The sequence below is a fragment of the Sinocyclocheilus anshuiensis genome, unplaced genomic scaffold, assembly GCF_001515605.1.
Source record: "Sinocyclocheilus anshuiensis isolate Anshui unplaced genomic scaffold, SAMN03320099.WGS_v1.1 scaffold152, whole genome shotgun sequence".
Lineage (NCBI taxonomy): Eukaryota > Metazoa > Chordata > Actinopteri > Cypriniformes > Cyprinidae > Sinocyclocheilus > Sinocyclocheilus anshuiensis.
In genome coordinates, this window is record NW_015555781.1 from 3366367 (window position 1) to 3378325 (window position 11959).

Below are 11959 nucleotides of genomic sequence, written 5' to 3' on the forward strand. Positions count from 1 at the left end.
CCAAGTCCCAGAAAAGCCCAGGGTGACTGTAGCATGTATTATCTGAGATATTAACAGAAAGGGTAAGTAAAAAAAAATGCCAACTACAAAGAACAAAAAGGTGACAATGCAGAAAAGTTGCTCCTTGTATCACGCCTTTCGTTGTGGGCGGGACAGTAGATCGATTAGCCACGCCCCGCAGCGCGCTGATTGGTCTCCAAATTTCGCGGACTTTAACACGAGGAAACCTCAAGAAACTTGCACAGAAATAAATTTGGGACGGAGCATTAATTGCTTTTGTAAAGGTACGTAGAATGAAGGCTTCCTTTCCATATCATCACACCTAATAAAAATTGTTTAAAGCTTAGTTAACGTGAAGCAGAGTTTTGATTTAGTGGATCAAATCAAAACCTTGTGACTGCATGTGCTCCACATTCTCGGCCGATGAATGTCGATCTGTTAACTAACGTTACCATTGTGCAAGTGAGTGCATAAAGAGCACGTACACGTTGCTATATGACATCTGTGTGTCTAAGAATCACATCGTTTTCGTTATTATAAAGTAAGCATTTGTCCCTAAGCCACACGTTGTTTGATTTGTAATAGTTACAGGATGTATTTCGCGGGAAAAATGTAACCCTAAAAGCAGTAGTTCCGGTTTATGTGTCACTCTATAGTTGCGAATCTAATTTTATCTTTAAAGTTTTGGACAAGACGTGGAAAAACCTACTCAAAGTTTTGTTTCGTAATCTGTCAGAAGCGTGCTCTGCGCTGGCCGCTGCAGTTGCATCATTTGATTGACAGTTGAGCAGTGTATTTATGGTTATTTATATACTATTACAGTATTTATTAATACTCTTAATCACCTTTTTTCAGTTTTCGTGTAATTTAAATTAGAGTTTTAGTACTTTTGTTTTGTGCTTTTGTCATTTTTTTTATTAGTTTTTGTTTAAAAAAAAAATACATTTACCTTCATGTATTTTAGATTTATTAATTTTAGCACTTGTTTAAAACTTCTTTTTTTAACGTTTATGTTTTTCATGTAATATTTATATTTTATTCCAGCGTTATTTGAATGAAAGAAAACGATTTTTAATCGTTTTTGTTAGTTAATAACACTGCAGCTGTGTGCACCACACTGCTGATTACTGAATATCAGTCTAAGCAAAACTCAATAGATACTGAACAATAAACATTGTACTGTGCATTTGATCCGAGAATAGTCTGCTTTGAAGTTAAAGAGCTCAAACTCAAGTACATTAATGCTTTTATTACAAATTATATAACCCAGTGTATACTATATGTTTTGCATATGGGGGTCTTCTAACATTTAAATATAATATTTTTTTTTCTCTAGGGATCATCAACTATGGCACAGATCAACGGCCATAACAATAAAACATGGGAATCTCATAACAAGATGATGCTGGAACCTCTGAGCACAAATGATCCTGAGGTAAATCAGTGATTATATATACAACCAGCCTCAAGACTGTATTATTGTGAATCCATTCAGTGAACCATGAATGATATTCTGCTGTGCAAGAGGAAAAAAAACTTTTGTTTTGACTTGTTCTGGGGGTTATGATGAAATCAGGTCTCCTAGACTCTGATCTGTTATGTGACAGGCAGCTGTGCTCAACTGGAGTTTGATTCATCAATCAAAACTTGTGCCATTGCTTATTGTTTGTTTATAGCATTAATATATTTCTGTGTGCACTAGGTATTTAATATAATAAAGAAGGAAAAGATGAGGCAGACGTATGGATTAGAGCTCATTGCCTCTGAGAACTTCACTAGTCGGGCTGTTTTGGAGGCTCTGGGTTCCTGCATGAATAACAAATACTCTGAAGGTTATCCTGGTCAGAGGTGACTATTGTGCAATGACATTTTATGTGATGTTTCATTACAATTTTATGTTGTTGCATTTGCCAATAAGATAAATATTGTGTAATTTACACTTTGAACTTAGACATTGTGCTTATGCATTAAAAAAATGCCTGTGTTAAATGTCAAACTTTGTTTAATGTTTTTAGGTATTATGGAGGCACGGAGCATGTAGATGAATTGGAGCGTTTGTGTCAGGAAAGAGCTCTCAAGGTGTACGGCCTCGACCCGGAGAAATGGGGAGTGAATGTTCAGCCGTACTCTGGTGGGTTTGTTTCTGTGTCACTGGACTGTTGCTGTAAGAGATAATGTAACATATGAAACATTAACACAAGCACACATTAACACAAGCACACATTGTTTGAAATAATGTATCTTTTTTTCCTCAGGGTCACCAGCGAACTTTGCCGTATACACAGCCATAGTGGAACCTCATGGGCGCATCATGGGCCTTGATCTTCCTGATGGTGGCCATCTCACCCACGGCTTCATGACCGACAAAAAGAAAATCTCAGCCACTTCCATTTTCTTTGAGTCTATGCCGTATAAGGTGACCTTGTGATTAGAATCAACATAGTGGTGAACTCTAAACTGAAGTAATGGGAAAAATTGACGTTGTGTAATTTGCTGGTATATTATACATGTTCATTTTTTTTTTTAAAGTATGATTATATTTTTTTCATCTAGGTCAATCCAGAAACTGGATACATTGATTATGACAGACTTGAGGAAAATGCTCGTCTCTTCCACCCAAAACTAATCATTGCAGGTCAGTGCTGTTTCTAAGGAAATCTGATAATAAATAATTTAATAATTTTAGTTGTTGGTCAACAAATTTTTTCATTTTACTTGGAAAAGCCTTTTTTCTTTCCTTGTTTTTTTTTTGTTACACTTTTATTCAGCAACTATCTGATGTGCTTCATAAATCATTTGGGGAAAAAAACAAGAGATTTAGCAAAAATAATTACAAACAAATACAGAAAGAGATTTTCTGAACATCCCTTTCACTTTCTGCTAGTAGTCAGACAAACAAATTGGGGGTCAGTCAGGGCTGCTCTTATGGACTGGTTGGAGGAAAAAAAGTATTTCAACATCAAAAGAAGTGACAAACATCACATTTAACGTTTCTGTGTACCATTGTTAAGGCACCAGCTGTTATTCCCGTAACCTGGACTACAGTCGCTTGAGGAAGATTGCAGATGAGAATGGAGCGTATCTTCTGGCAGACATGGCTCACATCAGTGGTTTGGTCGCAGCAGGAGTCATTCCATCTCCGTTTGAATACAGTGACGTAGTTTCCACCACCACTCATAAGACCCTGAGGGGCTGCAGGGCAGGAGTCATTTTCTTCAGGAAGGGTGAGTTCAGTGTGAATTGACCTGTCATACTTAATCTAGGCCATTGACAGCACTGTCATGATAAACTCTTGAATTTCAGGGGTTCGTAGTGTTGATGCAAAGACGGGCAAAGAGACCGTATATAACCTAGAGAGTCTGATTAACCAGGCAGTGTTTCCTGGACTACAGGGCGGCCCTCACAACCATGCCATTGCAGGTAAGAGCTGATGTTCTCCGAGTGTTTTGATAAGATAAGGTTATGTAAGGTGAGATTAGTTTAGATACGTTTGCATTTACACTAGGAATGTTTGATTAATCCATGATTTATTAATTTTCTACCAATTATGTGCTTTATTTTATTTGTTTGATGTGATGCACAGGGGTTGCTGTTGCTTTGAAGCAGGCTCTGACTCCAGAGTTCAAGACCTATCAATTGCAAGTTCTGGCAAATTGCAGTGCTTTAGCAGCCACCCTAATGGAAAAGGGCTACAAAGTTGTTACAGGTGAGTTCCTTAAAGGGGTCATATAATGCTGCTAAAAAGAACAGTATTTTGTGTATTTGGTGTAATTAAATGTGTTTATGCGGTTAAAGGTTCAAAAAACACATTATTTTCCACATACTGTACATTATTGTTTCTCCTCTATGCCCCGCCTTTCTGAAACGCGTTCTTTCTTTGCGTGAACATTTGGGCAGCGTTATGCAAATCTTCCCACATAGCGACGTAGATATGTGGGGGCGTGTTAGAATGAGCCGTTTTAGGTAGGCGTGGCTGACTCTTAACTTTTTATAAAGAATATCTCTTTGGATTTGAGACTTTAGTCTTTGCAACTTTACAGATCTTCTTTATGCACCAAGAGCTTGTAACACTCCTAAGAGAAAGGAAAAATTGAAATGGCATCATATGACCCCTTTAAGGATTTAGGTATAAATTATAGGTAAATCAAACTGTTGTCTTGAGGGTGAACGAGATTGGATACAGTTGCAGCTGTGTTCGCTTTATCTTTTGTTTTTATATTTAGGCGGCTCAGATAATCATCTCATTTTGGTTGATCTGCGTTCAAATGGAACTGATGGAGGAAGAGCAGAGAAAGTCCTGGAGGCTTGTGCCATTGCCTGCAACAAGAACACCTGCCCAGGTGCATTGAAAATAATCAATTATTAATAGCTGTGTAACTGACCAATCCTGTACAATGAATTTGATCATGTTGGACATCTTTTTGTATATTTTATTACAATAATCTAACCAGTTATTCCACCGTTCCTTTTTCCAAACTTTGTAATGAAGGTGATAAAAGTGCCTTGCGCCCCAGCGGGCTTCGTTTAGGGTCTCCGGCTCTTACATCTCGAGGACTTTTGGAGGATGATTTCCGCAAGGTTGCCGAGTTCATTCACCGGGGTGAGTTTTATGCAATAATGTAACATTAAAGGGTTATTTCACCCAAAAATGAAAAGTAGCCCATAAATTACTCACCCTCAGTGCATCCTAGGTGTATATGACTTTCTTCTTTCAGACGAATCCAGTTGGAGTTATATTAAAAATTGTCTTTGAACTTTCAAGCTGTTTCATGGAAGTCAGCGGGTGTTGCAGTGCTTCAGTCCAAAAGAAGTGAAATAAAAAGCACCCATCCATAAAAACCCGTGTCTCACACGGCTCCGGGGGGTGAACAAAGTCCTCCTGTAGCGAATCAATGTGTTTTTTTTTAAGAAAAATAACCATATTTAAAACTTAATAATCAATTTAATCTAGCTTGCGCTCACTGTTGTATACGGAAGCAGCTCCGGGAGGATGACGTAAGATGTCGGCGGTGGGCATGCGCCAGTGAGTTGTGACGCTGACTTGTCGTTTGAGTATTTTCTTGTTTTTGTGTTCTTTTGCTTGAGTTTTTTCCTGTCGCGTTCTCTCTCTATCCCTTTTACTTTCACTTTTACAGGTGACGTGCGGATTGGTCGGCTCACTTGTCAATCATTCGGGACGAGCTGATTGGGTCTGATGACGGGAGGGGGTTGTTCTTCCATCGCGCTTGCTGATTGACGTCCAGCTGTGCTATATAAGGGAAACGCCAGTGTACTCGAAAGCCGGCTTTGTGAACTTGGGCTGTGATATTCGCTTTTTGTGTTTGTTTGGTTTAGTTTGTGATGTGCTTTGATTGCCATGTAAAATATCTTACCTACTTGGCTGGCCCGAAACTCCTGATCTGTGACATTTGAAAGCCCTATAAAGCTTTTTCAAAGATGTGTTAAAACTGGACGGAGGTAAAGGGGTAGGTAAGTTATGTCACGTGACTTACATGGTGCACATGTAGTTTGATTTTGTTGTTAGACACACTAGGTTAGGGATTTGTGCCACTTTGTGTATTTTTTGTTTGGTTAGTTAGTGAAGTTGAGTTACGACGAGTTAAGCCAAGAGGAGACTGGTTTTCCTTTGCTAAAGGAAACTTTGCTTCCTTTGATCCTGTAAACAAACATTGGTTTTCACGAGACTCACCAGCGCATGCGCAGCGCGGACTGTTGGCGCAAGCTACCTTAAAGTGATTATTACATTTTGAATATGGATATTTTTCTTACAAAAACACATCGATTCGCTACAGAAGGCCTTTGTTCACCCCCCGGAACCGTGTGAGAGACTTTTTTTTGTTTTTTATGGCTGGGCGCTTTTTATTTCACTCCTTTTGGAATGAAGCACTGCAACACCCGCTGACTGGCATTAAACAGCTTGAAAGATCAAAGACAATTTTTTATATAACTCCGACTGGATTCGTCTGAAAGAAGAAAGCCATATACACCTAGGATGCATTGAGGGTGAGTAATTTATGGGCTAATTTTCATTTTTGGGTGAACTAACCCTTTGAAGAATATTATACTTGATATTATAATTGACAATATGTGTATCTGCCCTTAGGCATTGAGTTGACATTGGAGATCCAAAGAAACATGAATCCTAAAGCAACTTTGAAGGAGTTTAAAGATGAACTGGCTCAAAATGAGAAGTACCAACTGAAAATAAATGTAATTCGAAAGGAAGTCGAAGACTTTGCTGGAAAGTTCCCAATGCCTGGGTTGCCAGAGTTATAATTACTGTCTTTGTGACTATTTGCTCTTCCTGGAATAAAGATTTCTATTGATTTAATGGGTTCAAAGGCTGTCCACTGCAATTATAATGCTCCTCAATGAGATGACTTACCATTTATATAAATCATCAAATGGTCTGTTTTTGATCACACATTTAATTGGTTTCTTTACAGTGTTTCTAATAATGTTTCCTCTCATTTCCGTGGTTAAACCCATCGTGGAATAAGCTGTGTAATCTATGAAAAGTTTTACTGTGTACACTTAAACAGATCAACAGAGAAGAAAATAACCAACTGGCACAATGAATCTACATGCAGTGCAAATAAAGCCTGAAATATTGTAAATGTGAACATGTGACTGGATCTTTTTCTTGCTGATTAAGTGTAAAATTTACTTCTCACTGTTACTATTTACTCTAATAAGTTTACATGTGCAAGTCATTACCAATCCAGAATGAGACAAATCATGTGCCTTTTACTATTTAATAAAGGAAAGTATGTTTTTGCTAAAGACAAACTGTTTTATTCTGTAGGTATAATGCCATTAAAAGAACCAATACAAAGCTAAATCAGAAATAATTTAATGAAATTGAAGGCAGAGAAATTTCACAGTGGGCAACAACTTAAAGCACACAGATGACCCTCAAAATTTACTCGACTTAACATCCATAAATACTTTAGCATGAACATTATACCTAACCTTACCCCAGACAAGCTCACAATACTGTCTTAAAATAGATTTATGAAAAGTAGCAACAAAAATGCATGATTAAGACAGTTACAGCAAACAAGATTTGTTTAGAAACAGCAAAAATAAATAACCTTCTTAGAAGTTAATGTGCATATAATGGTATGGCTTATTCTCAATTTGCATTCAACAGACTGCAATTAAATGCTGAAAAATCTGTCTCTAACAAATCGTTACAAAGGCCAATAATTACTGGGTAGCCAACACAACTTGATATTAAGACACACTTGTGATGAAACACAGCGGTGGCAGTCAAGATCTGTAATTCTGGACTACAACTGCTATCATGCAGTAGTGGGAATAACAATTACAGACAATGTATTTTGGCAACAACCACCATTATCGTTCATTTCACATCAGTGCAACAGCCATTAGAATGAAGTGCTACTTCATCCACACAGTTACTCGTGCTATCAATTTTAAATACATCTAGAAAGGCTGAATAGTACAACACATGAGATACAATGGAAGTGTTTATAATTTGCCACCGTTACATTTTTGTGTTCTTCAAACGTGCAGAAAAGTTGTGTAACTGTTCTCCACGATGTGACATTTTACATGCAGTACATTCATTCACCTCATCACACAATTACGTTAAAACACGAAGGGCAGTTGGCTCATTTTTTGTTTGTTTAACAATGCCTTTGTTCATTTTTGTATTCAGTTATACAAAATATTAAATTTTCCCCTCAGATTTTATGTTGACTAGAGGGCAGAAAAAGGGATAAATCTCAGGCTAATTTGCATGGTTTCCCTATATTACTAATTAGTTTAGTGTATTAACTATTTCTCTAGTCCAGAAAGCAAGTATCAAGTACGTATAAAGCTAATTACTGACCAATCCGTGAATTAACATCAAATTATCTACTAATTTAAATACACAATGTTAATGCATTTTATAAAAGCTGCATATTGAGGAGAATGTGTATTATAAATTCTATTGCCTCATAAATTAGTTCCATAAAAACTATGCTTGTGATTTTCATGCAGCAACAGTTGCTTTGCTTGTGAAGACAAAAAACCCATTAATTATTAAATGGGATACCAGGACCAGATTAATTAAATGGTGATTAGAGACTCTCCTGCTGCTGTTCCTGTGTAGCTTTTGCTGTCAACGAAAACAAGCATGTGGCTACACATATTTAAATGAGCTGTTTTGTACAGCCTCTTTCAAAACAAGACTACTTGTGCTTGAACAACAGTGAAATTTAGCTGAATCTTGATATTATTTCAGAGCTTTTGTAAGGTCCTCAAACCACAAGAGGAACCATTTTACAGAAAACGGCTTGGCAATAGATTTAAATATGCAACCTCTACACTAAACAAATAGTCAATACCACATTTTCTAACACCAGACGTTCAACCTGTTGTTTCCTGGAATGCCATGAAGAGAAAAAAGGTGATTACATTCAATACATTTGGTCTCCTGATTTTTATCAATGGGTCAATGTTGAACATATAGTGGACACAATCAGATTTTGTACAAATAGCTGGTGGTGTAATTAAAACAAAAAGACTGGTTGCCCCCCATCGATGACCCCTGAATGTAATGCTGCTTGATGAGTTCACTCAGGTACTGGACGATTTTACTCTCCTCCACAGTGTAGCCGAGCTGCAACAAGAAATTAGTCCTGCGTGACGTTACCGAGCCCTGGTCGTTGATGTCCATGGGAAGGTGAATATGATGGCAGAATGTGTAAAGGAATGCCTTGGCTGTAAGCTGAGTCAACATACCCTGAACATGGAGGAAGTAGGTACTGCCACGTTTGATCTGAGTCCTGTGGTCTGCCAAATGGCTTATTAGTGTTCCTTTGTATGGTGGACACCGGAGGGTCTTGCTGTCAGAGTCCAAAATGCTTATGTAACGGCTGTATCGATTCAAAGAGTGGAGAATGCTGGATCCAGCCGGGGAGGCAGCTCTGGAAAAAAGAGAGGAAATGACAAAAATAATGAAACGCTGCACTTTTGGTCACTGATTTAAAGCATTGCAAGCAAAAAAAAAAAAAAAAAAAAAAAAAGTTATTGACTGACTACAGGTCAGCTTTTCTCAACATACCTCTGCAACCCAATAAGTTTCCATCTCTGCAGGTCGGTAAGCTGAAATGGCGATGAAAGCCACGGTTGGACGGTTTCACCATACTTGCCGAGATTGGGAACGAAAAAGAACAAAGCATTGACTAGCTTCCTCACCGTGCCCTCATCCACCCCTAAAATAACAAGCGTTCGGCCACTCAGAAGGCAGAAAATGGCTTGCTGAGCAAATGGATATTGCCTGATGAATCGAAGAGAGCTGTGACCAGCTTTCTTTTTCTGCTTTAGCGTCAACGCACTACTGTAGGTGAACGGAGACACAGCACGGTCAGAACTGGTGGAGGTGCTCATAAAGCTCGTACTATCGGAGACATATTCTATATTAATTTTCGCCACCTCCTCAGAAAGAACGCCAGTGTTCAGTTCAGAAAAAGTCAGTCCCATGTTTGGGCTCTCTGCAAGGGCTGACTCTTCCAAAATGTAGTCCACCTGTAAGGCGGGGTCTCCCTGAAGAAGAGACAGAGGTTCTTGGTTCACCACTGTGTCGCCACAGCACTCCTGAGCAAGCTCAGGTAAAGGTTCCTCAAAAATGAAACCGTCCTGTCCAATACAGCAGGCTGCATCCATCGGGACTAGATTCCCATCAGTCATCCTTTGTGGGACGGCAACATAGCTGGATGCACTTTCAGATGGTGATGCAATGGATACCTTGCTCTTTCTTTCCAGACCATCAAAGTAATTTGCCTGTAGACTAGAAGGACTGACACCTCCAAAAGCCTCAATGCTCTTGTCGCTACTGAAACTCCCTTTGGTCTCCGTGTCGGCAGCCTCTGAGGTTTCCTGCGTAATGTCAGATAAACTGGACTCAGGAGGCCCTTCCATAGACTCCACACCTGGCTTAATGTGATCTATATCTATGCAGGTGGTGTATGATTCGAGACTCAGCAGCTCACCAGATAAGTTCAGAATAGGGACTGTTGGATTGTTGGAAGAAATATTGAAGTTCTTTGAGGTTCCTTCGTTCTCCCATTCGCGTTCAGCTTCGAAGAGAAAACTAGTAACTCTCTGTTTGCCCAGAAGAGCCCTGTCAATCTGGCTAGTGTAAATAAAGCACAGATCTCCTCGGAATGACTTCTCAGTTATGTTTAGTTGCTTTAGAGTTTGGTGAAAAAAGTTGGCATCACAGAGCTCTTCCATCGTTTTCAAGCGTTTATCAAAGCACTTCGCAGATTTGGCCTTAATGAGCTGAGGCGTGTAAGAGGACTTTCTACTATCGCTTTCGGTTAACACAGTCTTATCGGCAATGTCAGAATGATTACTATTTAGTGTATCGTCCAATACACTTGTGTCAGCCAGTTTCTCTGTCTCGCGTTGTACAAAACCTACATCTTTCTTTTTCCTGGAAGGATAAGATGTTATTTGCTTCAGCAGATCTTTGTGTTCATAGATGGACTTCTCCACATTTGCTAATTCATTCGCCTTCTCAATAGCTTGTGTGGAATAACAGCCATTGTTCTTTTTTTGCAGCTCAGTCTCTTTGTGCAGCACTGATCTGGTGTACTCTAGGTCTTTCAGTTTCTTTTCCAGTTCATTTGCAAAAGCTTTCCTGTTGCCTGACTTGAGAAATTCGGAAGCCTTGGAAAACTCGGATGACAGTTCTTGAAACTGATGCATGATCTTCCTTTCGTCTGCGGAAATGTAGGCCATGCAAAAGGGGCGTACAAATCCACGAGCCTCCAAGTCGTACAGTGTCAGATGATGGACGTAAGCGAACGCCCCTTCCTTGGAATCACCCAGGACAACTTTTGAGTCCTCCACAAAATTGAGCTTTGGGTAGTTACTGCCAGGAGGATGTCCAACAAAAGAAGCCTGGTAGTCCACAGACATGATGCGAAGTGAGAAGTAGTTAAGGTCAAATGTCCCACACACTTTGGGATCATTGGGAATGGTGAGTAAAGGCTGTGGACCGACCTGTTCCGAAAATTCAGAGACCAGTATGAAATCCTTTGAGAATTTAGCATAGGATGTCTTCGTCCAGGGATTTGCATTGGCAGCATGAGCAAACAAAGGCACAGAAAACTCCTCTGGAAGTGAGCATGGATCCGAGAACGAGTCCCCAAAGTCATCTTCTTTGGTAAAAGCCACCACATCTGGTGAGCCAATCATGTTCTCGGAGTATATAGAGAGACATCAGCAGAAATATCCTTCCATGCTCAGTATCACAATCAATGAAAACAGAACATTTCACAGAGACATCATTTTGAAAACACAAATCATAAATACGTTGTGCACTGAGGACTCTCTCTCTCTCTATCGCTCTCTTTGCAGCACGGCTGGTTAGTCCACTGAGCCAGATCACGATCTGATATACATGAGCTTGAAGACGATGCTCTCCAGCCTGACAGACCTTTGACGTCACCTGCCATAAATCTGATACATCTATCAATCGTCGCCGCTTATATAAACCTATTTATAATCCGGCATCTATATAAGAAATCTAAACGAAGACACCGCTGTTTCGATGTACTCCAGCCGCTCAATAAACTGATATCCTCCAACAGCAGCCATATTTAAACGATCGTATTCTTCCCATGTGACTGTCCTGATGAGGAAGTAGCTGTGTTTTAAAACCTAGTAAGCTGCCTAGCTAGACAGCAGTTAGGGTATTCTAGTCAGCGGACTCGGAAAGCTCTTATGATGCCCAAATATGCTGCCTAGGTAGGTCTCTAAGTAGGTTGTGAGACAAAGGCAATGCATTTGTTATGACGCGCTGTGTGGTTGTTCAAGGGGAGAAAGTATATTATTCATATCGTAGGACAAGACTCGTTGTTTTATATATATATGTGTGTGTGTGTGTGTGTGTGTGTGTGTGTATATATATATATATATATATATAGTCTACACAATT

At 39.3% G+C, this 11959-nt stretch overlaps 2 protein-coding genes across 3 annotated transcripts; one reads left to right on the forward strand and one right to left on the reverse strand.

Moving 5' to 3' along the window:
* The first annotated feature begins 187 nt into the window (after nucleotides 1-187).
* On the forward strand, nucleotides 188-6528 carry LOC107674655 (serine hydroxymethyltransferase, cytosolic-like). Of its 2 annotated transcripts, none has more exons than XM_016468695.1 (12): nucleotides 188-284; nucleotides 1337-1435; nucleotides 1703-1848; nucleotides 2016-2131; nucleotides 2256-2416; nucleotides 2554-2635; nucleotides 3012-3224; nucleotides 3304-3420; nucleotides 3584-3706; nucleotides 4224-4340; nucleotides 4490-4600; nucleotides 6104-6528. In XM_016468695.1, the coding sequence occupies exons 2-12, from the start codon at nucleotides 1349-1351 to the stop codon at nucleotides 6274-6276; spliced, it is 1446 nt and encodes a 481-aa protein (XP_016324181.1). In that variant the 5' UTR covers nucleotides 188-284; nucleotides 1337-1348; the 3' UTR covers nucleotides 6277-6528. The 2 variants fall into 2 exon arrangements, with proteins under 2 accessions (XP_016324181.1, XP_016324180.1); XM_016468694.1 differs by lacking the exon at nucleotides 188-284 and adding an exon at nucleotides 358-462.
* Nucleotides 6529-6845: 317 nt separating this feature from the next.
* LOC107674654 (Smith-Magenis syndrome chromosomal region candidate gene 8 protein homolog) lies at nucleotides 6846-11748 on the reverse strand. Its single transcript, XM_016468693.1, has 2 exons — nucleotides 9077-11748; nucleotides 6846-8939 (listed from the first exon to the last, which is right to left on the reverse strand). Exons 1-2 carry the CDS (start codon nucleotides 11215-11217, stop codon nucleotides 8492-8494), a joined length of 2589 nt encoding a protein of 862 aa, XP_016324179.1. The 5' UTR covers nucleotides 11218-11748; the 3' UTR covers nucleotides 6846-8491.
* Between the last annotated feature and the right edge of the window lie 211 nt (nucleotides 11749-11959).

Excerpts from the sequence above, each read along its gene's own strand:
- LOC107674655 (XM_016468694.1), top strand. The coding sequence starts at position 424 with ATGAATGTCGATCTGTTAACTAACGTTACCATTGTGCAA. Across the intron at positions 3,707-4,223 it reads GGGCTACAAAGTTGTTACAG|GCGGCTCAGATAATCATCTC; the intron begins GTGAGTTCCTTA and ends TTTTATATTTAG. Across the intron at positions 4,601-6,103 it reads TGCCGAGTTCATTCACCGGG|GCATTGAGTTGACATTGGAG; the intron begins GTGAGTTTTATG and ends ATCTGCCCTTAG.
- LOC107674654 (XM_016468693.1), bottom strand. The coding sequence starts at position 11,217 with ATGATTGGCTCACCAGATGTGGTGGCTTTTACCAAAGAAGATGACTTT. Across the intron at positions 8,940-9,076 it reads AAACTTATTGGGTTGCAGAG|AGCTGCCTCCCCGGCTGGAT; the intron begins GTATGTTGAGAA and ends TCTTTTTTCCAG.